This window comes from Alosa pseudoharengus, unplaced genomic scaffold (assembly GCF_046254945.1).
Source record: "Alosa pseudoharengus isolate Yale_2024_CS ecotype anadromous, Long Island Sound unplaced genomic scaffold, YU_APseudo_1.1 YU_APseudo_1.1_scf_11, whole genome shotgun sequence".
Lineage (NCBI taxonomy): Eukaryota > Metazoa > Chordata > Actinopteri > Clupeiformes > Clupeidae > Alosa > Alosa pseudoharengus.
Window position 1 is genome coordinate 19,128,190 of NW_027468576.1, and position 27,042 is coordinate 19,155,231.

General features: G+C 48.1%; 1 protein-coding gene across 1 annotated transcript; it reads left to right on the forward strand.

Moving 5' to 3' along the window:
- Window positions 1-1,908: 1,908 nt before the first annotated feature.
- On the forward strand, window positions 1,909-27,042 carry midn (midnolin). The gene is made up of 8 exons (XM_076278260.1): window positions 1,909-2,166; window positions 4,234-4,462; window positions 5,996-6,083; window positions 6,222-6,284; window positions 14,437-15,096; window positions 15,694-15,820; window positions 16,035-16,358; window positions 25,337-27,042. The coding sequence occupies exons 1-8, from the start codon at window positions 2,091-2,093 to the stop codon at window positions 25,597-25,599; spliced, it is 1,830 nt and encodes a 609-aa protein (XP_076134375.1). The 5' UTR covers window positions 1,909-2,090; the 3' UTR covers window positions 25,600-27,042.

The following is a 27,042-nucleotide window of genomic DNA, read 5'->3' on the forward strand; positions in this document are numbered from 1 at the left end:
TTTAAGGAAGAACGTTTATTTATTTATTATTGTATATACATTATTCATTCACAAAGAAAATGGGTGTCCTTAAAGGTTGGATTTTCCCTCATTTTTTTAAATTAAGGCATCAATTTCCAAGATCAATTTCCAAAAGATGTTTTTTTTATTCCTCTTTTTATTCAACTTTAGCATGGGTGTGTAAACTTATGAGCACAACTGCACATACATAGGTGTGTTTGGTGTGTGTACACACCAATAAGGAAAGCATGCCCAGAAAATGTATCACCTAGCCTACACATTCAATTGAGTCTTTTTCCAGAATCCACTTAATGCTGCCAATTCTTCCTAAAAGCCCTGCTGCCCATAGAGTTTCATGTGAACCTGTAGGTGTGAAAACGAAATGGTTAATAATTGACAGGAAGGTCTATGTACACTGAGAGTATTTGCAAGTGGGGATACAGTGCAGATGATCATCTGGCATGCCCATGCCATTCCCATGAATACAGCCCTTGGCTGCCCATAAAAGACATCAAGCCCAAGCACAACTGTCATTATCAAAGTTCCCATCAAGGCTGCTGCACTGGCAGATGTGTTTTCAGTCGGATTCCTTCATTACAAAAAAAAAAAAAACTGTCAGATCATACCATAAAAAGGTTTATTGTTTTGCTCCCAAGTGATAGGTCACTGATGTTGACTTTGTCAGTGTAATGATGATGAAATCTTAACGAATTCTCTTTTTGTCTTACTCAAAGAACACTAAAGTATGACAATATGTTTTGACCGAAGCAGGTGCACCAGTGGTGGATCAATAGCCGCCCACATGCACAAAGTGACACAGGTAATGATTCACTCAAGCTTCTTCACCCGCTCTGTACCCATACCCGGTTTCCTTGTGGTTGCAGTTGACTTGGCAGTGACTTGCAGGTGTGTCGCACCCGTCTCTATTCTGTGATTGAAGTTGAAATTGTTACTTAGAAAAACCCAGCTGAAAGCTGCTTGTTTATGGCAGACAACATTTTAAATGTGCTGTACGTTGTTATCATGACTTTGATGGATTGGAATGCAGTTCACCCACACAGCCTCCTCCGCACGTCCCACACACGCGTTCGAAGCCGGTTGTTTACAACCCACCCACGCCGCTCCCAAGCCATATCCCCAGCCTCAGAGAGGATGGGCCTCATACACTTTTTTACAAATGGAATCGGCTGTGTGAGCTGCACTTGAACCTGAAAGCCAGACTGATTTGCGTTATGCGTAATGCGATGTGCTGTTTTGCGAATGTTACAAATCTCATGATAAAAAGATACTATAGGCCCTACTATATATATACTATATAGATACTATACTATACTATATAGAATACTAGCGTGGTTCATTTTATGAACATCAAATTCATCAATAACCTCTGCAAAGCCGTTATATATTACCTTGATGTATGCTTTTGCATGGATATGATTCCTCTCATATGGCTCAATCAAATATACGACTACCAGTAATTGTTATTATGTATGCGCTTGTTTCCAAGCAGTGTATCCGTTGCCCGGTGACTTGGATTTGTTTTTTGTTCACATGGCGTCATTGGAGTCCACACCCCTTCCAACCTAAAAGCGTATGTTTCATTTGCTGACTGTTAAGGTCGTTTGACTACGCCGCATATTTAGTCTTTTACTCCGTTTGTTATCGTTCCGCGGATCTTGACAGACAAAATGCAACATAGCCCAATCTTATGGGGCACATATATACCTACAGTCTTTGCCAAATGTAAACAGAACCACTGAAGAAAGGTGCTGTGTAACCCGGGCAGCTGGACGTGATCTGCCACCTTAAATCAGATGCTGACCGCGCAAGAAACGTATTCTCCGCCTACTATGAAAGGAGCTTAGTTAAGAGTTGTCTCACCTACAGCTTTGCGATTAGAGTGCGTCAAAGATCCTCACGCGCGCGTCATGTTAAAGAATATGGACTAATTTGGAGCTTTGACCAATTGCAGTTGCGCCTGAGTTGAAGTATTGCCGAAGCACCGAAGGACTCATTGAGAGATACATCCCCGCACACATCTGTGGATATACTGTCACATTTGGATACATTTTATTAACAGTTTAACTCATATGCCAAAACTGGCTGGACCTTGGAGAGAATCACAAACTTTGTCGCGAGGCTTTAAGGTTTTCGCAACAATTATTGGTAAGTGTCATTCATGCTCATCTTGTAATAAGTATATTTAAGTATAAGTTGCCTGTAATTAGATGTATACAAGTGTGCTAATAACGTCACCCCAAACTCAAATCAGACAACAGAACTCGACAGTTCCATTATTCGTTCTTGTAGCAAATGTGTTTTTGCGTTAAACCGCGTAGGCGTTGGTAAGCCTATAGTTAGCCCACAGAACGCAACGGATTTATAAAAAAGATGTACTCAGCCACACAAGTAGAATAGCCTACGCCTACACCAAGCTATCATGCCTATTTGCTACATGCCATCATCATGTTTTACGTCATCTCGTTATCTTGTGGAGCTGAATGGCGAAACAGTGAGAATCTTTATTTGTGGAACAACATAAATGATAAACGATAGGCTACGTGTTACCTGATGCCATCCTCCTTTTCCATCTGGTGATGTTTTAGGTTTTCTGAAAAACTACCGAGTGTCTCTCTGCCTACATGCTAGAGTTCAACAAGACCCTTACTTTTGAAGTGGCTTTTACAGCCCACGGGTCATCCTGATTATTGTTGCATTTTAGTGTCCGACTCCGACTTCTGGGTTGAAAAGGAGTTGTGATTCCTGCCAAAATGTAACCTATTCGACCCAAGTTAGCCAGTGAGTGACAGATCTCACCTGTCAAATGCACTGTGCGCCCTGCAGCCACTGGACGGCGGTAAAGCACCTGAATTTGTGCAGGGGTCGTGGGTCTCTGTTGCCTACCTCCGGTGATCCTATAGTGTCACAGGAATCGTCATTATCAGTAGAACGATCGTGTCTTGTGCTTAAACAGAATGGACAGTATTGTATTCTGTAAAGTTATGTTATGTTTGAATCAGTCAGCATTTAAATTGCTGGGAATGCCTTATATCTCTACAAGATGTGGCAAAAAGTATATTCTTGCATAGGCCCTAAAAAGGGATCCAGACCATTAGGCGTACCTGGAATATCTTTATAGCAAGCTTCATAGAACTACATTTACATGTACTACACCTATATGACAAACTCTGTTATGTGCCCAGGTCTAGATTGGTTTTGTTACGATATGCTGGAATGATCAGCCAATCATACATTATTGATGTTAAAATGTACACAACAATAACAGAAAGAACCAAAGTCAGACTAATAGACTCGCCTATCATACATTTAAAACCATACACAAAGGATATACTCAAAAGCATGCAACATTAGGCTGCATACACGATCTGCAAGAAAATAGAGAAAGATCTTCATTTGGTATGGACTTCTATTGTGATTGTAATATATTATGAATGGTTTGGAGCTGGCTTAGTGGGATGGAGCTATCGTGTTTCTTGGTGTTGTCAGCCTCGCCCACTTAAATTGGATTGGTTCTTGATGGCCAAATATGGTATGTGGGGGTGGAAAGGTGGACCTTACCCTCCACGTGGGTGTGATGCTATTCCTCCTATTGGCCAGAAACGAGAACGTCTACAAATACCCCTCCTAGGATTGGACCGAAGGCTGTACTGTAGGCGTAATCTCAGCCCTGTGGAAGTAAGATACCTTGCATCAGCATTCATTGTCGGTTTCACTGGAGCTACTTTGAGCGTGTATGCGCTACAGGGCTAAGCTGTATTAATCTTCTCAGGCTTCTGCACCTTCCAGTTCCGCCTGATGCTTTCAGCTCCGTATACTGATGAACAATAGAAACAAAGAACACATATAATGCGACATCTAATCAAGAAAGAAGGCACGTATTTTGCGCTCCTGTTTTTTTGAAGACTTATTTCATTGTAGATACCTTTCATTGGTCTACTTGAAATTTACTGGAATTGTTACAGCGTAGCGTTTTCAGAACCTGAAACGAGGCTTGATCAAATTGCACCTAGCGGAATAACATTAGTCAACAGAAACCATCCATATTAACCTGGGAATACATTCCGAGTCTAAAGCGTATCGTCCGGGACGGGTGGCTTTAAATGTGTCCACTGAAAGATAACGGTTTCTCGCTGTGAGATTAAGACGGACGTTAGTCCAGACACTTCCATTCAACCAAACCACCAGACTCGACGTGTCTCTCCTTGAATACAGGCTATCGAATGGACCAGCATCCAAGTGCCCGGAGCTGTACCAGCCGCGGAGCTCCGTCTTGCGAGGCCGTTCCCAGTGAGCCCTCCATGAATTTGTACATCCATTCTACTACCGGCACCCGCTTCGAGCTCTCCCTTCCACTGGAGGAGACGGTAGAGGGTTTGAAGAGAAGATTGTCCCAAAGACTTAAAGTTCCTAAAGAAAGACTCGCACTGCTACACAAAGAAACGTGAGTATCCGCATGAACGAACACTGGCGCTTTAACTCACCAGAGCAGCTTCTCGTTGGTGCCCTTTAAACCGACAGAATCCTTAATAGCATACTATGTGAATCAATGATGCACAGCTCATGTCCATGCATTTTAGAAATTTCGGTTGTTTTATTGTATGTGTTTTTTGTATGATAGTTAACACAGTAACTTGAACGACTGATGCGTATTAAAATGTCTGCTTAGTTGCGCGATATGGCGATATTCACATATGCACACGCTTTCGTTTCAGTTGCTCCTTATCTGTAGTTTACGACATCCGAGTAACCTGCACTGTCACAATCTAGAGATCCACTTTTTGGTAGGGATGATTGTTCTAGTCGTGGGTGAAGTTATGACCGGTAAGGTGACTCTTAGCGCTTTGTGACAAATTAACATCACTGTGGATCTGATGAGTGTAATGATGAGACGTTGGCTATACACGCACCAAGATAAGCAATCAAGGACATCTGCCTTGAGTAAAATGATATGACTCTGAGGCCAGACAAAAGCACAGATCCCATTATTAGGATATGTGATAGGCAAGGCTGTATACGAAAGCATAGCCTACTATCGCTCAGATAAAAACGCACGGAGTCCGTTTGGTTTTTTTGGCCTATACCGTAGTGCTTGCACTGTTCGGAGCAGACTACTGAAGTATGCAGGTCTTCCTCCGTTGCCACGTAAGAAATCACAGAGGCAGGTCACTTCCTCACTACTCTGCCATTACTAGGAATTTGCTCAGTGACAGTTTCTTATAAACATGCAGGCCAGATGCAATGTTCCGCGTCGTTTCCAGTTGTCATTTAAAGTAGGCGGGGTGCTGTGTAAACGCTGGGAGAACCAAGGGCTGTATCCACACTGGGTACTTCCTCTTCATATTGTTTAAAAAGAATTGAAAAACGTGTTTAGTTTCGCCTCACCTTTTCACATTAACTAGCAGCGATGCATGAGAGATCGCACTGTATAGTGAAGGGTTCGTCTTTTGTCACTTGCAAATGACCCCGGCAGTCTCATTGTTTTTGTTTCAAACGGGGGCCCTTTCAAACGTCGCTCATCTAATTACCTCTAAATGACATCATCCTATAAAACCTAGAACACTGTTTAATCCTCTCTCTCTCTCTCTCTCTCTCTCAATAGCTCTCTCTAAATAGCTGCCTTTAGGCAAGGAGTTGAATCCCTTTGTTCAGTTGGGGATGGCATTTAATGAAAATGCATGTCTTAAGTGGTTCACCCGTGGTCCAATCAAAACTGATAAGCTAAACTGAAGCTGTCACACAGATGTGTTTTGTTTCATCCCTGCCAGGATGTCAGTTTAATGTGTGTTATCAGATGTTTTGATTTACTGTGTGATTCAGATTAAGTCCAACTTTAAAGTGAAAGCTGTAAATCTGTAGTTGACTGTATAGGAAATGTTTCACCCAAGAGTGAAGTCATTCAATTGCTGAACTGGCAGAATGTGTATTGTGATGCTTTAGTTGCTGATAAAGAAAGTATCTCCTGTCTTCCTGATAGGCGGCTGAGCACAGGAAAACTCCAAGACCTGGGTATCACTGATGGGAGCAAGTTAACACTTGTCCCCACCGTCGAAGCAGGCTTAATGGTAATAATATTGATTATTTCTTTCACATCTAACACTGCCTGTAGCTATTCCACTGATTTTTCAAGAGATTTCATTACAGTTGCAGAGATACAGTGCCTTTTTTTGTACCCTAACCTATCCTCTTCCTCCTCCCTAAAGTCTCAAGCATCCAGACCAGAGCAGTCAGTAATGCAAGCTTTGGAGAGTTTAACAGAAACTCAGGTAAGATCTTTTTTCTGTTAAACTCTACATTTTAGGCTACTTCATCTTACCAAAGTCCTTGTGATACATGACTTAAACCTGTAGTGAAATCTGCTGGGCTTGTTAGAGGGATTCACATGCACAGCCGAATGCTGAGGCCTTATTTTTTTTCTTTTTGTTCTCCTGAGGAGGTGTAGTGGATGGTGATATTCCCCATAGCAGCTGCCCAGGAGTCAGTAATCACTCTGTGTGTATATTAAAGAAAAGGCCCTGGGGGTCTCTTAGCATCATAGTCTGTGTGTTTTTTAAGCAAGCCTAGACAAGCCCTCAGTCAGCGACCTTTCCTTTAGATCCCCACCCCCAAGGCTTCTTCATCTGCTCTCGTGTGGGTTGATTTAGCCTGATCTGAGGAGGTGCATGTTTGGAATGGGATACATTGACCAAAAATGATTGGTTATTGTGCAGATATTCATTATGTCATTATGATGATCAATATTGGTGTTGGTAACATGTAATAACTACAGTAATTTAGTATCCATATTCGACAGTGGGAAATGCAGTTTTAGAATCATCCAAATATTACTGCGTTTTTAGTGAAATATGTGGTATTTACTGTTTGCACACTGATTCTCATGATGTAGCCTATTTTGTGTGTGTCTGTGTGTGTGTGTGTGTGTGTGTGTGTGTGCACAGTGTAATGTGTGTGTGTGTGTGTGTGTGTGTGTGTGTGTGTGAGAGATAGTGTGTGTGTGTGTAGTGTAGTGTAAGCTAAGAGGTCTATAGCGGTGGCGCAGTAGCAAGGACAGATGAGGCAGGTTTTGTGCGTGGGGGAAGGGTTGGCAGTAAGCACGCCTCTTCCATCATGTGCTACGCCTTCTCCAGGCAGATGCAGTCAGTGTTATTTCCAGGAGAAAGAGCAAGAGAAATGCCTGCCGCCCGCACTACCGAGCAGACGCTCCTCTCTCCCTCTCTCCCTCTCTCTCTCTCTCCCTCTCTCTCTTTCTCCCTCTCTCTCTCTCTCTCTCTTCCTCCCTCTTGTTGAGATTGACTTGTTTTGTGGAAAGGGTGTGCGAGGAAAGTGCCGTGCCAATTAGATGCTACTTCTCGTGGAGGACTGCTTGATGTCTCTCAAGGATACACTGGACGGTCTGAGGGGGCCTGTGTTATTAGCTTCCTGGTAACTCATTTAGATGCTGGGAAGGAATGTTGTGCACCGTGGGGTGGGAAAAGCTGACCATCAGGCCCTTTCTCTAACCCGGCTGAACCCAATGCTTTTATTGTCCAGGGTTGCAGAAAGATTTATCTTTAAATGCAACATTGACATTAATATAGTTGATGTTGATCCCCATTTGCGATTGGACCTTAGTTTTTTTTTTAAAACCAAAGTCACCAGATATACGTAGACAGGCCGTGAGGTGACATTTGGGAATGTAAATCCTGATATTTCAGCTTTGTGTTAATGAATGAATCAGTCAATCAATCAGTAATCAATAATAGGCATAAAGTGCCTGACACGAGCTATTCTCATTTTCTGTGGTCAAAAGGTCCTCAGTGGAGGACCAGAGTAGGCTCATTGCCTAAGACTACATGTCATAAACTACACCTTCCAAGCCATAGCTTCCAAGCTGGGTTCCAAGGACTAACCCAGTGATGGAACAGGGCTCTGGGATGGAGTCTATTTCAGATATCTGCGTAGCCAGATAGAGGGTGTTTTATGGAAGAGGAAGCCTGGCAATTATTGGCGTGGTGTTTTTCCCTTGTTACCTCAGCCTAACAGCCCTCTCTGGCCCATAATTTGAAGCTGCTGTGGTTTCCATGTTTCAACACAGCCCCTATTTTGCCCGTAACATCATATTCTTATACAGCAGAAGGGAGTTTATGAAAATTTTAATCACTACTTTCATTTAAGTTGACATTTTTTTTAATCTTCTTCAAACATAGGCTCATATATGTGAAGCAGCAGCAACCACTTACTCTCAGCATGGGGAAAAAAAGAGAATTCTTGTGTTTTGCTGAAAAGGAAAATCGTCTCTAGCATTTACTGTTCCTCAAGCAGAAATAATGACTAGTGTCTCGTTCTCCTGAACCACAGAGCTAATTGGGAGAAAGGCTCACCACAAAGACAATTCACTTTTAATCCTTCGAGTAAAGAATTTTTTTTTTTGCCCTGATGCCATCATTCTAATATTGTTGCATATACCATGCACCTTCCTTAGCGCACACACACACACACACACACACACACACACACACACACACACACACACACACACACACACACACACACACACACACACACAGACAGACGTATTACTTCAAATCTGCATTGGAACGAGCCTGTCCACTGCCATTGTGTCTGAACATGGACAGATGCAGATAGCTGAATCTCAACAATATAGGCAGGTCACCTCTGTCTCTTTTTCCCTCTGTCTCTGTCAGTGTCCCTCCTCCTTCTCCCCGGCACAGCCGCTCACTCCCCTCCCCCAAAGAGAGAGGCAGACTAGGGGGGAGGGGAGCCAGGCATGCAGCTCTGCTGGGCAGGCTTTGCCATGCACAGGCATGGAGGGGCTCTGGTGAATCACACAGTCCTATTTTGTGCTGTGTCTGAACTGGTGATGGGCTCAATCTTTGTGTGCCGTCGTAGCCTGAAAAACAGCCAAAGACACACATATATATATATATATATCTCGCCCTCTCTGTGTCTGTGTCTGTCTTTTTCTCTCTCTTTCTTTCTCTCTTTCTCTCTCTCTCTCTGGTCAACAAAGGTTGTTCTGTTGCATTCTTCACCACTCTGGGATGTGCGCTGAGGGTGATTGTAATTGCTAGGTGGAATCATGACACTGTGAGGACCTCATCTAACAAACAGCTGTGATTTAGTTCTCAGCTTGGGTCATATCTTAATGAAGGCCGTTAGATTACTGATCGCTTGTTTCTGATTGGAGATTGTTGTTTGTCATCACAACCCTTCCATGCAGACATCTCCACTGCTGCATGGCGCTTTTATAGACCTTGTTGTTCCACAGTTGAATACTGTGATGAAGAACCATCATGAGTGTGACCTTGTTTGTAATTATTGGCTGCTGATTGCTTTTGGTATTGGCTGCTTTAATGAAGTGAGCTGTACAAGGCTGCCTTGGTCACAGGGCTGAGACACTCAAAGCGGTTTAAGGTGGAGATGTAATTGTGCTGATTATTGATGAGGAGGTAAGAGGCTTGTGTACCATGGTGTGTGTGTGTGTGTGTGTGTTTTTGTACACACAGCCCAGCTTCATTGAGTTTACACAGCCAAGCGCCTCTGTGTCGTGACAGTTGTTGTTTTTCATCCTCGCGCTTCCTTTTGTGATTCAAGTGGTAGGCATCGTGACTGGACTGAAGTGATGCGGCGAGGGGGTTGGTGTGTGTTTGTCTGTGTGTGTGTGTGTCGGCCTCTGTCTGTGTCTGTGTGTGTGTGTGTGTGTGTGGAAAGTACATCTGAATGACCCTGATGTTTGACAAAGGCAGTCGTAATGAGGCTTTTCAGCAGGTGTGAATGTAATGATGGGGTGTTAACCTAAAGCCAATGGGCAGTATGGGTCATGTGGAGTGCAAAACCACCATTACCAAGTCTCCTCAGTCTTCATTGTGCGTTTCCTTCTCCTCCTACGACAGCTGGATGCATCTATTTGTGTGCTTTCCTCTGAAGTATGGAATTGGTCAGATTACAAGTGCAACTTCTTGTGCAACATGGGTGACAAAAAATATATAATTTGCAGTATTGCTTGCATGGCTGCACTGTGGTAAGGTTACTATGCATTTCTCCCCTTGAAGCGTTGTGTGTGAGCAGGCCATCGGAGCTGGGGAGAGGGCTCTCTGTTCACTTCCCCTCCTTGTCATCCATTTAAAGGATGTTCATTACTCTGAATCAAAGGTGTTGTCCTTTCCCATCGCACACCTTTTGATGATCACACGCGGCTGAGGGCATGAACACTGGGAAAGAAACAGCAGGTGCTGCCATCCTGTGAGCATTATTGAAGTGGATTGGCTCTTTGTAAACCCTAGGTACCTTCAAAGAGCCACATGCGCTACAGGAACCAGAGGTAATGTAGAGGGAGGGAGGTAGGGGGATATGAGTGGAGGGGGGGGTTGGGAGTTCATTCAGCCTTCTGCTGATTGACACCGCACATTTTCTTTCTCTTTCTTCTCCTTCCTCCTCCTCTCCTTTCCGCTCAGCTGATCTGATTTAGCGATCACGGGCCGACTCTTCCACCCATGTTGTGATGCGTGTGACTGATAGGTCCAAGGACTAATGACATCTAGGAAGATGCAAGTCATTGATCCGCCCTCCTTCCACCCTCCACTCTTTCCAAAAGGGGCCAGAAATTGTCTTTTCCATCCTGCCTACTGTGTGTGTACATGTACACCGTATTGATAGCACCCCAAGCGAGATCAAACGCTGTTCATATCAAGGGTAATAACACGGTCTTGAGCCTTGAAGACCACCGCCTTCCTATCCGCGCCCCCCTCGCCCAGCTAGCAGCCCCTCAAAAGGCCTTAAAAAGGTGAGTTTTTTTTTCCTTTCTTTTTTTATTCTGATGGCACTCCTCCGTGACCCTCCCGAGCTCTTATCTTGAAATCAAGCGGCTCAGCTGTTCATGAATGTCAGCCCAACCCCTGCATGCCACGTCGCTCCACGCCACGCCACTCTACTCCTTAGTGTGCTAAGGAAGAATGCCTGCAAATGAGTTCCTTGAACCACAGGGACCCCAATAAATAAAACTGTCAGCCACTGAGTTCAGAGAGGAGAGAGAGAGAGAGAGATAGAGAGAGAGAGTGAGTGAGAGGAAAATAAGTGAGAGAGAGGGAGAGCGCGAGAAAGGGGGAAAAAAACGAGAAGCCAGAGGCATACTCTCACTGAATATTTCATCACCATCACCCACCACCATGCCTTCTCTGACACCCCACCCCCACTTACAGAGCACCCCCACCACCACCAACACCACCACCACCTTCATCGCCACAACCACCCCACCCCCCTTGTCTTCCCTTATCATATTCTCTCTTCACTGCATAGCAACTGCAGCTTGCTACAGTGTAAAATGCCACCCCGGCTCTGTACACAACAAAAACAAAATGGATGGTAGTTGTGGTGTTAGGACCTTACAGTGATGGATATACAGGCTATGAATGGATCTCCACCCTAAGGTACTTTGACCAGGCATTGCTAGTGTGCCTTAATGTTGAGCACTTTGTGTACGTGTTTGACTGTTGTACACCTTCCGTTTGCCCTTGGTGTGTGTGTGTGAAGGGAGTGTAGAATATGTGTCAGTGAGGCCCTAATGGAAGATTTGGGAACAGTCTTTTTTTTCGTAGCCAAAGTTTGAGAGGTTTCTTTGTCAATGAGGCTGACAAGTGCAAGCTGTCTGCACTGACATGACCAGCAGAGACGCGGTTCCAGGAGAACAAAGAGGCATGTTTGAACAAGGACGAGCAAGCGCAAGCCCAAGAGCCTGCCGCTCCCCCCCCCCCCCCCCCCCACACACACACACATCATCCTTGAGGAGGGGCGTCTGACCCACTTCAGGTGTTCCAGACAGAATGTTCCCTCTCAGTGTGTCCGCATGTTTGTGTGCGTGTGTGACATGTGACGACTGAGGCCACATGAGATGTGTGTGTGAAAAACATCACCAAGCCCCGACTCCCTCGCTCACAAGGAATGATGAACTTTCGTGGCGATGATGTAACGAGCGACGTAGAACAAGGTCCAGAGAGGGATTCTTTTGTCTGTTTAATTTGATGGGCGTATGGTCTCTCTCTCTTTTTCTCTTTCTGTCTCTCTCTCTCTCTCTCTCTCTCTCTCTCTCTCTCTCTCCCACCCCCTTTCTTCTCCCTCTCCTCCTCATTTTCTCTCTCTGTATTTTACATAAAGAGAGGGTGTAGTGGGTGGAGTGTTGATGGATCCTTTGTGACTCAGACAGATGGAAGCGGTGGGTAAAAGTCTCCTCTGTCTCCACAGCCCCTGCGTTACAGAGCCCCCCCCCCCCCCCAGCCTGGTGAGACACTCTCCCTCTCGTTACTCTCACTCTCGCTGTTCCCTCGCTCACTGGCTCGCTGGTGCTGGCTGCTCGCTGGTTTCTGAGGTTTTGGAGCTGAAGCTGGCCTTCTCATTATGTGGGCTGGGTGCCTGGGTGCACTGTGTGACTCACTGAGACACTTTGGCCAGACGTGACAACTCCATTTGAGGGGGGGTTGGGGGCGGGGGTGGCTGCAGGGAGGGATGGAGGTTGCTGGTTGGTTGGTGGGGAGGGGGTGACGAAGAAGCTCATCAGTGAGTCTAATGTGGAGTCAGACATGTGGGGCAGGGAGGGTGGGATGGAGGGGGGTTGTGTGTGTGTGTGTGTGTGTGTGTGTGTGTGTGTGTGTGTGTGTGTGTGTGTGTGTGTGTGGGAGGGTGGGATGGAAGGGGGTTCAGTGTGTTTGAATGAATATCACACCACACACTCAGGGGATAAGGGGGGGGGGGGGGGCGTTCATCACAACAGCTTGAACAAACATATAAACACACACACACTCAGATACACACATACACATGCTTGGCCATGCTACTGTTTCATCCATTGTGCAATGTGCAAGCCAGGTTTAAGACCGCTAAGGGTGTTTCTGTGGTTAGTGGACTGCGTAGGAGAAGAGAAGAGAAGAGAACAGCACAACACAACACAACACACCTAGCTACTTGTGGATAACCTACCCTGGTTGCCTTCAGCTGTCAAGCAGCCGTGATGAGCAGTGTGACAGCTGCCAGTCCACAGCGTGAGCACCTGCCCACTGCCTCCGTCTTGACTCAGAAGTGACCTTTTACACACGGAGTTTCCCTGCGCACCTCGGCCCCCAGTCCCATCACTGATATTATGTGGGCTTCACACAATCCAGATTGGACTGATCAGACACACTTTTACTCATTTTTACATCTAGTTGTATATACCCTATTTACTGCATATGATGGCTAAGACTGAGGAAGAGTGGGTTTTGAGGCCACGTTCAGTTTTTAGATGATCTGGCAAGTGGCAAGTCCTGTCTGTGCGTTCTGTCAATAAGCTTTTGGACGGGGAACGTGTAAAGGTCACCCCGAGCTTCAGAGAGCTGAAGTCGATGGGGGGAAAAAAGAAATAAGCTGGTGAGGAGGAAGAAAGCAATGGAGGGCAAAGGCTGGTGATTCAGGGAGGTTAACATCAGGTCAGCAGGCGTAAGCACACTACAAAGGCTCATGGGTAGGAAGGAAATGCCCCTGGCTGTCTCCGGTCCGCTCGGCGTTGTTTGTGTGTGTGTCCACCCCACCCCATCCCATCCCACCCCACCCCATCCCAGCCCCCCAACCCAATCTCTACTGCACAAAATTGCCTCCATGTGTAGACGAACCCTTGTTGTTGCCCTGTGCTCGCGTCAGCGTGTTTTCTCTGCGGCGGAAATGAATCGCAATTACTGGAGTGCCTTTTGCAGAGTTTCCCCAGCTTTTTTTTTTTTTTTGCCTCGTGAATGCATTCCCCTTTTTTCGCCACCCGCGACAAGTGGCAACGCCAACAAAAGCGGGTCCGGGGGCTGGCTGGGAAGACGGGACAAGAGAGAAATTGTTCTTGCATGTCCTCCCCCCCCACACACACACATACACATACACACACACACACACACACCACACACACACCTCCACCCTAGCCAAGTCGAGGCAAGTCCTTTTGTCCCGCTTTGAGAGGGTCAGAGTCTCCGTGATTGGTTCCCGTTTCCATTCTGGGCACTCCTAAAATGGGCATCCTTTCCTGATCCGGCGCAGGCAGCCAGCAGAACAATCGGGTATTATGCGACGCGCGGAGCGAGTGGGCCCGCATCCTGTGCGTCTGCCTCGGCCTTACAAGCCTGGGGCCAGACAGAAGTTTGTCCTTTGTGCGAGTGCTGAATTGCTGAGCTCAGAGTCAGGCGTGGCGGCTTCAGGAGGCTACTCTGGGGTGTGTGTGTGTGTGTGTGTGTGTGTGTGTGTGTGTGTGTGTGTGTGTGTGTGTTGGAAAACATTCACCTTTTGTTTTTGTCTTTTGACAAGCTTGTTTGTATGATTGCAAATGCACTGCTTTTGTCGTGTTGTGAAATGAAAGAGTGAAGTGACAATGGGGCTGTCATGTTAAACCTCGCATCCTCTTCTTCTCTGCAGGTCAGCGACTTCCTGTCCGGCCGCTCCCCTCTGACCTTGGCCCTGCGCGTGGGCGACCATATGATGTTCGTCCAGCTGCAGTTGGCGGCGCAACACTCGGGTGGGCAGCAGCTGCAGCACCGGCACCTCATTTCCCGCGGCGGGCAGGACACCACCGCTGGGGCCAGCAGCAGCAGCAGCAGCACCACCACCACCACCAGCAGCAGCAGCAGCAGCGGAGTCCCCCGAACCTCGCACCACCACCCACACCCACACCCTCACCCCCACCCCCATCCACACACCCATGCCCATCCACATGCCCATGCGCATGCCCACGCCAACGGCCATGCCCACGGTCACACCCATGCCCACTCTCACCACATCCACTCCCACCCGGCGCCCCCCAGCCCACCGGCCTTCACCCCCTCTGCGCCCATGCAGTCGCCGGCCTCCATGTACCCCCGCAGCCACCCGGCCTCGGCCTCCACGGGCCACTGCAGTCCTCAGGCCCATGCCCATGCCCATGCCCAGGCTCGCTCCTCTCCACTGACCCCCAGCCTCCTGCGCACCCACCAGGCCGCCGCTGCCTCTGCCGGCTCCAGCAACCCAACCCCCACCCTAACCCCCACCCCCAGCCCGACCCCCAGCCCAAGCTCCAGCCCTGCAGCCCCTTGCCCAGAGGTGAGCCCCAGACACCACCACACATCTCTAAACCTTCTCTTGTTCATTCAGTAGTAAATGAGTTTGGCCTACTAAGTGTGTTTATTGTAGGTGTAATTACTTGTTTGGTTATGCATTATCACACCGTGCCGGATGAATTATTTCCTTCGTGGTCGACACTACCTCACACTCCTCATGCATTAATGATAATACAAACACTTGTAGCTAATAGCTGCCGGTGGTTTATATGCTAAAGCATAGCAGGCAGTTCTCATAGGCAGAAAGCGTTATTGCCTAAGGCCACCTCAATGGGTGTCCCTCTGGCCATAGCAGCGTAAATGACACATTAACTTGTGCCCCTATTTACCCTGGAGACTCTTGCCTGGGGCTACTTTCTGTCCACCATCAGCTCTGGGTTTGACCCTAACCATAGTAGTCAATCTCATCTTGTTTATGTATATACTGTATGATCAACGGTATGATCAGGTGTCTTGTGTGTGTCAGTAATCAGTAGTTATTGGCTATATTAATGTTGATGGTAATGATGAGGCACTGATAATGACTGACCACTCCCCCCCCTCCCCTCACTCCCTCTCCCTTCCCCTCTCTCTCTCTCAGGCCAACTGCACAGCCAAGAGCCCCAGCGGTAGCAGCTCCGTGGCCTCGGCGCGCTCTCGGAAGCCTGGAGCCATCATTGAGAGCTTCGTCAACCATGCTCCCGGGGTTTTCTCTGGGACATTTTCAGGTAAAGAAGACAATCTAATTAAGCCAGCGTCACCAGTCGTCACTGCCACTGGCTGTTGTTTTTCGTTTTTTGTGTTGTGCCAAGATGCAAAGTAAACCATTAGCCTGAATCATCACTCAATCACCGCCTCAGGGTTAGCCACATTAGGAAGTGTGTTTTCGTATGTGTCTGGTAGAGAACCGATCCCTTATGTTTGATGTCGTTCCCCTTGCAGGCACTTTGCATCCTAACTGTCAGGACAGCACTGGACGTCCCCGGCGGGACATCGGCACAATCCTGCAGATCCTCAACGACCTCCTCAGCGCCACGCGCCACTACCAGGGTATGCCCCCCTCCCTCACCCAGCTGCGCTACCAGACCCAGTGCACTCCGGGCTCGCCGTCACCCCCGCCCTCGCCCTCGCCATCGCCCACGTCACCGACCCCGGCGGTCAGCCTCGCGCCCGGCCTCTCCGCTACCTCGGTGCCCAGCGCCAGCCCGGCCAGCCTCCACCCGCTGGTGCAGTGCCAGAGCCAGATCCGCATGTGCAAGACTCCTGGTGAGTACGGTCTCCACGGTGTAACTCTGGGGGTCCTCGTTTAAATGACGGACAAAAGTGCAAAGTCCAAAGTCGAACCAAAGCGAATTCAGCAACTTAATAATAACCTATCAATAAGTAACTAAATATAACTTTTCAATAACTTGATAGCAAAATCTATTTGCTTATTTAATACCATGAGGAAGATCCTCCGTGGAAACATCCATGGGTCTGCTCAATGCCCCTACATGATAGCTTCAGTTCATACAGGAGACACTTCAGTCCTTGCCTGACCTTGCACTTTGCCCCTCAGTTAGATGACATGACAGGGCCCTAGATGTCTGCTGCATGCATAGAGGTGCTCCTGTTCTGTTGGCTAGAAGAGGCACAGCTGGAGCAGATTGCTTCTTGTGTGGTTACAGCCAGAGAAATAGGCGGCTGAATCAATTACTGGCATAATGGGTGCAGAGCTAGTATTATTAAAAGTTGGCATAAAATAGGCAGCCCCATCTGTTCATGGTTGAAGATATCATTTTGATCAGTTGATGGTGGTTTTCAAATTTGGTGAATTGGAGATGTGTAATCAGAAAAAGGTGCTATAAAATGGCATACAGCAATCTTACTCTTGTGGGTTCAAAGTTTTTGTTGCGTGGAAATAGGCTTGCTGCCGCTGTGCTGTGTTGAAATGGGTTTCCAGGGCACAGTCTGTGCAATGATGACCAATTCTACTGATGAGGAGTGAGAGACATGGATTGCCGGAGACATTTTTAGCGATGGCACAGGAGCTTGGAGGAAGGGTGGAGGAGGAAAATAAACGAGTGAGGCAACCAGAGAGAGATGGGGGAGGGTAGAAGAGAAAAAGAAGAGAGAGAGAGAGAGAGAGAGAAAGAGAGAGAGAGAAAGAAAGGGAGGGAAAGAAAGGGAGGGAAACAGAGAAAGAGAGAGGAGATGCCTTGGGGTATCCGGTACCACCTTCCTATTAGACTTGTTCTTTAAGGCTTCACTCGGTCGTTCTTTTGCTCGCTGTGGTTAGCTGGCTCCGGGTCTGTGTCTGCGCTCAGCTAAGGGTGTAGGCTTTCCTTTCAAAGGGCTCATAGGGGTGGGGGTGACTGTGCTAGCGGGCCTGAGTAGACAGAAAGGGGTGCAGCAGATTGATAGTGCAGATAACATTCACAGGCGTGCGTCGGGGCACTCTGGTGTCTACTGCTGCTGTTGCCGCTGTTTAGTGGGAAATTGAATCATAGGCTTGTGAGCTACTGCTGTGGCACGTTAAATGGATGATTAAAAGGTCTTTTGATATCATTTATCAAAGCCCTCGCTGATGCTTGTTCAAACAGAGCAATGGTGCTTTCCATTTTTGGGTATTCAGTCTGGCTGCGTTGCTTTATGAGTCAACTATTTTGACAAGAAGCATGAATGCATTGTTCATCCCTTCTGCTTTGTTTTGATGTGTTTCTTTTGTTTATTTATTTATTTTTGTCTAGAAAAACACACACACACATACATACATATCATGTGAAAAACATCATGTGAAATGGTGCCTGTCTGTTTTCTTAACCCAGAACCCCCCCCTCCCCGCCCAGCCTACACCCCCCCACCCCTTCTAGTCAGTGGGCCTTCCCACTCTTTCCACTCATGCTGTCCAGAACTCCACACAGCCCCGTCTGCAAAAGCCATCGAGGCGTTCCAAGCCCAGTCCAGTGCCTCAATGACTGCTTGTTTTCCTTTAGCCTTTAAATAGATAGATTTATACAAAAAACATGAGCTCTGGAAGAATGCACATTGTGCTGGGAAGGCAGTGAAGGGAATGAGTGAGTGAGAGTGAGCAAGACAGAGAGAGAGAGAAAGAGAGAGAGGGAAAAAACCAGGCACACACTCACACACCAAGCGTCCATTCATAAAAGCTGTTGTTTATATCCGTCCGGCTACTGCCCACAGATTAATTGGTGCTTCCTCCAGTTGGGAGATGGGGGTCGGGGGAGCTGTCCCGGGGCTCGACCGGGCCGCCAGAGTCCTGCTTTCTCACTCGCTCTCAAGTTTACGAGTACGAGTTACGAGTAAAGTACGCCAGACCTCTCCTTTGTTTGTTGCCTCTCCTTAGCCATCAGCAGCTACAGCCTTCATTTGTGCACTTAACTTAGTTAAATGTTGGGAAAACCCACAAGCTTTTCTTATCAGCAGGAACACGGTGAACCTGAAAAGCTGCACAAGCTGCACATGTTTTGCAGGGTTTTTTTTTTTTAAATTGCGCGTTCAGACATTTTTTCTTTCTTTTTTCTTCTCTCTTCTTTTCTGTCTTTCTTTTTTTTTTGTCTGGAAATGTCACCACGTCGGCTGTACCTACGAGGCGCCTCCACCCTTCAGCGCCCCTCCTGCGCCAGAATGGGGAGAAGAGTGGCTCAGAAAAGAAGCTCTCAATCCCAGGACACTTGAAAGCCAATGATTCCCCCTGATTTGGCAAGACCTTTGGCGATGACAAGCCCTGGCCTTTGTGCAGGCAGAGCCGGGGGTGGTTGGCTAGTGGGGCCAGCCGAAGGGGGGTGGAATGGGGTGGGGTGGGGTGTGTGGGTTGGCTGGAGGGGGAGTCCAGGGTAAAGAGGGGCTTGAGAGAGAGAGGGGGGGGGTAATTGTTAGCTGAATTCCTGCGCTCTGTGGGATCTCCCTACCCCCCCCCACCCCCCCCCCCCACACACACACACACACACACACACTGCTCAGTCCGGTCCTTTGTCTGCACCGTATGAACAGGCAGTCAGAAGGGGCAGCAACCCGGGCCATTGTGGAGTCAGGAGAGAGAGAGAGAGAGAGAGACAGCCTCCAGGCCAGGGGATTAGAGGAGGCTTTTAGGCCCTCTCCCCACTGCAGCTGCCTGTTTCAACAGAGGGGGGAACGAGAACAAAAAAAGACACTCAATGAGTGGATGGACGGATGGATGGGATGGACGCTCGGGGAGGGGCGCCCGTTCATTCTCTTCCTTCCTCTCGCCTCTCCGCTATCTGTCAGGCAGGGTTAGTTTAGTTTAGTTTGGGGGTGGGGGGTGGTGACCGGGTGGGGCTGGCGTTTCGAGGCAGAGTTCTAGAAAACAAGACAAGGGCTGGGAATGTTGAAATTTCTCTCGCCGCTTGCTTAATCCGCCCTTAAGCAAACTACGGCCGCGACTGCAACCACTGCTGTGTGCATTCTGTTTCCAGCTCTCTCTCTCTCTCTCTCTGTCTCTCTCTCTCTCTGTCTCTCTCTCTCTCTCTCTCTCTTTTGTCCCCCAGCGCCAGCTCGACGGACACCTTTGCCTGTCCCTCTTCCTCAGTGATCCGCTCTAGCTGGTTCTGAGCTCCTGGCGTCTGTGGCCTCCTGACTATGTGCCCGTAGGCCTCCCCTCCTCCCCTCCCCTCCCCTCCTGCCCGTCTCTGTCACAGCGTTACCTTGACCTGCCCAGCCGGGGCCAAGTGAATAATTCATCCCCTCGCTGTCGCTCGCCTGTCGGCGCACATGTCGTGAGTCGCTAGCGGCCGGCGGCCCTTTCTCAAAGGGGTGTACCCCTTTCTCAAAGGGGTGTAAGGTGTGTGTGTGTGTGTGTGTGTGTGTGTGTGTGTTTGTGTTTGTGTGTGTGTGTGTGTGTGTGTGTGTGTGTGTGTGTGTGTGTGTGTGTGTGTGTGTTTGTGTGTGTGTGTTTGTGTGTGTTTTGTGTGTGTGTGTGTGTGTGTGTGTGTGTGTATGTGTGTGTGTGTGTTTGTGTGTGTTTTGTGTGTGTGTGTGTGTGTGTGTGTGTATGTGTGTGTGTATGTTTGTGTGTGTGTGTGTGTGTGTGTGTGTGTGTGTGTGTGTGTGTGTTTGTTGGGGAGGGTTCTGGTGATCCGCATCAGGTGGCCTTTACTGCCTCAAATATGTAAATCAGGGGCCATAGGAGACCCAGCACTCCCCTGCAGGGCCATTGATGCCTGTTGCCTCTGTGTCAGGATGGAGATGTTGCATTGGAGTGCTTGTCTGGTTCCTCCCTTTGGCCTCTGCGAAACACAGGATCCAGATGGTGGAGGAGCACAATGGCCGCCCTGTGCTCGTTGGCCACCCTTAGCTTGTGTTTACCCTGTGGCTGCACTGGCTCCGTTCCCAGACCTGCAGGAGCGATGCGTCGCTGCTGGGCACCAAGTGCTGCAGCAGCAGCCCTGCCCTGCCCTACCTACCTCCATCGCGCTTTTCCAGCAGGCAGGACTACATGCTGTTAAATAGGGTAGGAGAAAACACAGGCTCTGCACAAGGGAGGTGGTGTTGGTTGCTGCTAGAGAAAGAAAAAAAAAAACATCCCTCCTGCATTAGAGGGCGAGATGTTGTTTGACAACTCGGCGGACTTTGGTTGTGGAGAAAAATCTTTAAGGCGAGCTTAGAGAGAAGCACGCGTCTGGGCTTTAGCGGCCCCCTGTGTGCGCCAGCCCCCGTGCTCCTGGAGAAACCGCTCCCATGATGTCGGCGCAAACAGCAAACTGGTCTGATCACCAGGGCTACTCAAGACAAACAAACAACACAAACAACCAGTCAGAGACGACTGTTAATTAAGCGGATCTTTAAGGGATCAATGGGGAGGGAATCTCATTTAATCTCCCTGGTAGCTGCTGCCCGGCTGTTCCTCAACTCACCCCTCCCTCTCCAACCCCCCCAGGCTTGGCCTGGCGGACATGCTACTGGAGGCCGAGCTGACCGCTGCATCGATTTATTCATAAATCAGCCCGGCCGTCTCCCTACTGCTGCTTTTACCCTGGCTTAGCACCACATGGCAACCGATGTGCGCTAGGCAGCAGCTCTGCTCAGGGCCACCTTAATCTATAAAAGGCATGCTTTATTTTTCTGTTTTGTCTGGTGCCTTTTTTTGGTTTGTTGCCGTTGTTGCTGTTGATGCTTTTTCCATTCCTGGGAGAACAGCATTGACTGTTAAAGCTAATGTGGAAAACTCACTTGCTATTTGAATTCCTGGTAGTACTTGAGGGCTTTGGAGATGCTTATCACTCACCCCTCCCTCCCCTCTTTATCCCCCCCCCCCTCCCTCCCTAACAACTGTGATTTGTGTGGTTTGCCTGCTTTTTTTGTTCCTTTGGAACCCCCGTCAGTGCACTTTATTTAGAGAGAGGATGGATGAGGGGAGGTGGAGGTGGAGGATGAAGGGAGCCTAGAGCCAGGTGTATATCTTTTGCATTAATCCAACAGCTGCACTGCAGGGAAGGATCCAGCATTGTGTTGTCCTTTCATGCTAGTCTGTGTGCAGCTTGTCAGTGCCTACGGCTGCTCGGTGCATTAGTTGGGCCATTTGAAAGAGCCGTGTGTGTGTGTGTGTCTGTGTGTGAGCGCTGAGGACACTGCAGCACATTGCTCGGACAGACAATGCGGTGTTCATATAGGGACTCCGGCCGGAGGGGTGGAGGAAGTTTTTGTAGATTGCATGGAGTGGTTTCTCTCTTTCTTTCTCTCTCTCTCTCTCTCTCTCTCTCTCTGTGTGCACTGGGTGTTTTCCTTGTTCATGACCTAAAGCTAATATGCACCCATTGAGCTTACACAAGCAAACACACACCCTTCTCTCTTTCCTCTTCTGCCCAGTTTTGTACAGCACAATCAGGATAATGGTCAAGAGATGTGTGTGTGTGTTCTTTTTCTGTTCCTTTTCTTTTTTTAAAAATGATTGTCTTTTTTTGTTTTGAGGACCTTGGAACAATTAGGAAGGGGTGGATAGCGTTGCATGTGCTCTGCCTTTGTTCCCCGGTAACCCCACTTCTCCTCCTCCTTCTCCTCCTCTTACGGTCCCAGCCCCCACCCAGCACATGCGTGGCCCGGCTCGCTGTCTCCCGGGACAGCCGGTGCTTCTCGCGTCAGGCCAGGCGGCTCCGCAGGAAAAGCTGCGACCGAGGACCCAGGCCAGTGCAGGCCAGCCCCCGCCGGCACAACCTGCCCGCCCGGCCGCTCGGGGCTCCAAGCTAATAATAGCCCCTGCGCAGTAAACATAGTTCCCGGAGTCCCCCCAGGCCACGGCATTCATCACGAGGGCAGGGACAGGGCTGTGACGTTAGTGCCGCTAGCAGCGTACGCAAGAGAGAAAAAAAAACACAGCAGGGAAGGTTAGGTCAGGCTAGGCTCAGCCTACTGAACATTCCGGTGAGGTGGGGGGGGGGGGGGGTGAGGGCTCCAGCGCCCGTGCCAGGTCACTGTTGTGGACAGTGAGTGACGCCACCTGAACCGGCTCAGGCACTCCACCGCAAACACTTAACCGAGGGCAAACACGGAAGGCAGAGCCCTGGCAGGCAGAAGGAAGATCCCGAGAGCCTGTGAGAGAGGTTCAGCAGAGGTGCTGTGTTCTGTCTGTCCCAATAAGCTACCCTTAGTCTTTTTTTAAAACATCTTGTACCAGGACATTGTCTTCCATAAGAGTATAGTGTGTGTGGATGTGTCTGTGTGTGTACGTGTGTTTTCAAAAAATATATTATTATTATTGCACACTCCCTCCAGCTTGTGGGATGTTGTCTGCGATGGGAGACCAGGCTCTGTGGTGGTGGTGGTGGTGAGGATAATTCAAAGGACAGCTGAAGGAGATAACTCAGTATGCAGCGACAGGGCAGCAGTGTTAGCTACGTTAGCGTTAGCAGGAGAAGCAGCCATCCACACGTGAGGGGAAATTGTGTGTCGGAGAGAGAGAGAGAGAGAGAGAGAGAGAGACATTCCACACTGCTTCCTCCTTGCGCTATCAGGCTGCCGGCCTTGTAGCCACTCTGCTGATAGCAGTGGTGGTGGTGAGGGTGGGGGGGCTATGGGGGTTGGTTGAGAGGGAGAGAGGGAGAGGGAGAGAAGGCTGGTAGCAAACAAAGAGACCCCTCACAGAATGCAAGCGTGGCGTGAGCTGGCGAGCCCTTGGAGGCTGTGCTTTTAGTGCTGCGAGGCACGAGGCTCTGCGTCCTCCTCTGATCTCAGGCCGACTGACGTGCAGGCAGGCAGGCGCAGGGCTGACGCGAATTTTATTTTCATGTCGAGAGAGAGAGTGAGAGAGAGAAGAACGTCGATATGACTCATCCACAGCCTGGCAGCCCAGAGTGGACACCCCACCACCACCACCACCACTATACCCGTTTCAACACCATCAGCATTGTTTAACACGCTTTGCCAATATTAGCATGGTTTCAGTGGTGGTAGAGCTTTCATATTCTGCAACAACAAAAAAAAAAAGAAACAAAGGGGAAAAAACATAAAAGAGAGAAGAAAAAGGAGGCTAATTAGAAGGAGGAGGAGGAGGGCAGATGAAGCTCTACTAAACACAAAGCCTGATGAGAAGGGGAAGGGTCAAATTGATCGCGGGCTGCTCCACTCCCGAGTCGGCTCCCCGGCTGTCCTCTCCCTCCTCCAGCCCCTGTAAGCTCGGAGGGGGTGAAATTCCAGAGCACGTCCCTCCCAGAGCTCCACACCGAGGGGCTGCCGGAGCTCTGCAGGAGAGTGGGGTGGGGGTGGGGGGCTGCAGGGTCGAGGCAGTGGGGGTGGGTGTGTGGCTGGTGGTTCAATGGATGTGGAGCAGGAAGCTGCAGCAATAAAAGGAGAGGGAGAAGGACAGAGAGAGAGAGGAGGGAGGGAGGGAGAAAGAGAGAGAGAGCAAGATGGAGAAAAGGGTGTAGGGTGGGGTGATGGGGGTGGGGGACAGGCTCTGTTCGCTTACAATTTCCATTCGCTTGCATTTTCTATTGAAAGCCAATAGCAGTGTCCTCGCCTGGAGATGGATGGCTGCGCTAGAGCTAAGGTTTAATCAATAGGTCTTTTTAATTTGCCATCGATCCATGTTAAAAGCTACTGCTGCTGCTTGTGTGTTTGTGTGTACACTGCACAGATGTGTGTATGTGTGTGTGTTTGTGTGTGTGTGTGCTTGTGCGTGTGCGTGTGTGTGTTCGAGTGAAGGATGGTCCTTGCTTGGGATTATTGACATTCTAGCCCTATATTTAATTATTTAATTCCTGGATAGATTCTAATGGAGCTGGCTAATAGATTGTGGTTGCCGTCTTCCTTCGAAACTGCTGAATTTATTTATAAATGAAATTAAGGTTGTATGGGAGGAGGGTGGGGGAAGAGTGGCCGGATCCTAGTGGGTGGCATAAAGGGACTCTCCCTGGAGGGTTTTGGTTCCATAGGCACATCAACGGCTCTAAATGCAGTTAGTATTGCTTTGGTGCTTGTTATTGTTAGTGTGTGCCTTGATTTTCATTGTCTGCACAAGGGAAAGAGCAGATTGTAGTGTGCTGGTATGTTCAGTGCATGTATGTTTGCAAGGCCTTCTGAATTAACTGTGGAATTACTGTGCAGTTTTAAACTGACTGAATCTGGTAATGGAAAGTCAAGGCATAGTGTGAGATGATCAGGGTTACATCTGTGTGTGTGTGTGTGTGTGTGTGTGTGTGTGTGTTTTAGCAGAGGGAGCGAGTGTTGAGAACACAGGGAATTCTTAACCCTTAAAGGTGTAGGTTTTTGAACGTTCTAAGTTCCGCAACAATTGAAGGTTCTAAAATTCTATGTTGAATTCAATGAACCCAGATATTCTTTAGAACGTTCATTTCTCAACATTCCCGTAACACTGGTGTGACGGTACTCCGCACAGCAGTGTCACAGCTCTGGTCTGTTTATTTGTCCTGCGTTTGGCCTTAGATAACACTGACCAGGCTCAGCTGCAGCCCAGCTCTGCCTCTGGCTCTCTCTCTCTCTCTCTCTCTCTCTCTCTCTCTCTCTCTCTCTCTCTCTCTCTCTCTCTCTCTCTTTCTTTCCCTCTCTCTCTATCTCCCTCTTTCTCTGCTTTGTACTCACCCACTCATTCCTGCCCCCTCCCCCCTTTGAACACAACAAAAATATCAGTTTCACAACAAGTCACAACAGGCACCCAAAAGATTGGGGAGGCAACTAAAGATTGATGATGCTTTGAATGATGAGGAGCTGCCGGGTTCTCTTGCTGCCGTTTGTTCTAACATTCTCTTTCTCCCTCTGTTCTTGTTCCACAGGCGAGCGTATCCGTCAGACGGAGAACCGGGCGACGCGCTGCAAGGTGGAGCGCCTGCAGCTGCTCATGCAGCAGAAGCGGCTGCGCCGGAAGGCCCGGCGGGACTCGCGCGCTCCCTACCACTGGCTGCCCAACCGTAAGTCCGGCCGCAGCAACAGCAACAGCAGCATGTCCAGCGAGGGCTCCCTGGACCTGGACTTCGAGGACTCGGTGTGGAAACCTGACGTCAAGGCTGACATGAAGACGGAGTACGTTATGGCGTAGATCGGAGGAGAGTGGAGGAAACGCGTGAGGAAAGGATGCGGAGAGGTGGTTGCTGATGAGAGGATGTGGACTTGAGGTGGCATAGAAACGACGAGGAAGAGGAGGAGATGAGGAAACCGTCTTTCTCACTTCTCCTTGTGTCTAAAGACTTGTTTGGCACTCAAAAGTGTTTTGCTTTTGTTGACTTCTGTGGGGACATAAAAAAAGAAATAAACACAAGAATAACGTTTTGGGACAAAGACAGGACACCTGTGTTTTGAGCATACAAATGCTTGCTGTCCTAAGACAAAGAACACGGAAAAAAAAACTAAGCATAGCAGACTTGGTGTATTTTCTTTTTGTGTCTCTTTTTTTGTTTGTTTGATTGTTTGTTTTCTAGCTTTCCAAGGAGAACTCTGGATGGAGATTCAAACTGCTAAACTGGACTCTCAGTGTACTGAACAGACAAAAAAAGATGCAGGTCTCAATCCTGCTGTCGTACAGAATGGGCATTTGCAGTCTCCAGATCACCAACCAGAGTTGTGTTATTTCTTAGAGTTTTTTTTCCTTTTTGTTTTCATTTTCAGAACGTATTTTTTCTAAGGAAATATGTAGCATTGTTCACAAAGCATTCAGGTTTTTTCGTACAGTTGAAAGGTATTTTATTTGCACATATCTATGATTTCGTTTTGGTGGCTGGTTGGAAGCGTGGAAGGTGTGGAACGGAGCCTCCAGTGGCCACGACTTCAGAGGACAAAAAGAACAGACCCAAGGAAATGCATGTTTCCCATCTAAAACAAGTGGATCTCAAAAAGAAACCCCAGCAACAGCTCATAAATAGGAACCATTTATAATTAAAGAATAATAAATAAAAGAGATAAAAGTCATGCCGAGGGTTGTAAAATCAATGCCTTTGAATATATATATAAAGAAAGAAAATCGTCTATTTTTGTTTCACTTTTTTATCTGCTGTTTTCAAAAAACAGTTTCCCAAAATGGCTTGGCTCAAGTCCTGGAAAAAATTGATTTCTACAGTACTGTAATTTATGTTTTCTCTAGGTCACTTGTTTAACCATTCATTCATTTACTCATTGAAGAGATCATGTCCACAAATATGTCTCTTATTTCTTACTGTAAAGTCACAACCTCTGTAAACCTTGGTAGGAGTTTTTTGTCTTATTTTTAATCAGCTGAGTGGAGTGGGTGTATGTGGTTTGTATTTTGTTTGCGTGCATGTGGGTGTATGCATTTTTGTGGATGACCGAGTAAATGAACTCAAGTGTGGCCCAAAGTTTACTGTAGTTCATTATTTAGGCTCGCTCCAAAATCACTTTCACTCTTTGCTCTCAACCACTTCACTTGGTTAATGTGGACTGCAACATCATGCCATTTCTTTCCACAATCATCACATGTTCTCAAAGAGACGATCTCTGGACTGCCAAATAAAAACAGTAGTCATTTGCA

Excerpts from the sequence above, each read along its gene's own strand:
- midn (XM_076278260.1), top strand. The coding sequence starts at position 2,091 with ATGCCAAAACTGGCTGGACCTTGGAGAGAATCACAAACTTTGTCGCGA. Across the intron at positions 15,097-15,693 it reads CTGCAGCCCCTTGCCCAGAG|GCCAACTGCACAGCCAAGAG; the intron begins GTGAGCCCCAGA and ends TCTCTCTCTCAG. Across the intron at positions 16,359-25,336 it reads CCGCATGTGCAAGACTCCTG|GCGAGCGTATCCGTCAGACG; the intron begins GTGAGTACGGTC and ends CTTGTTCCACAG.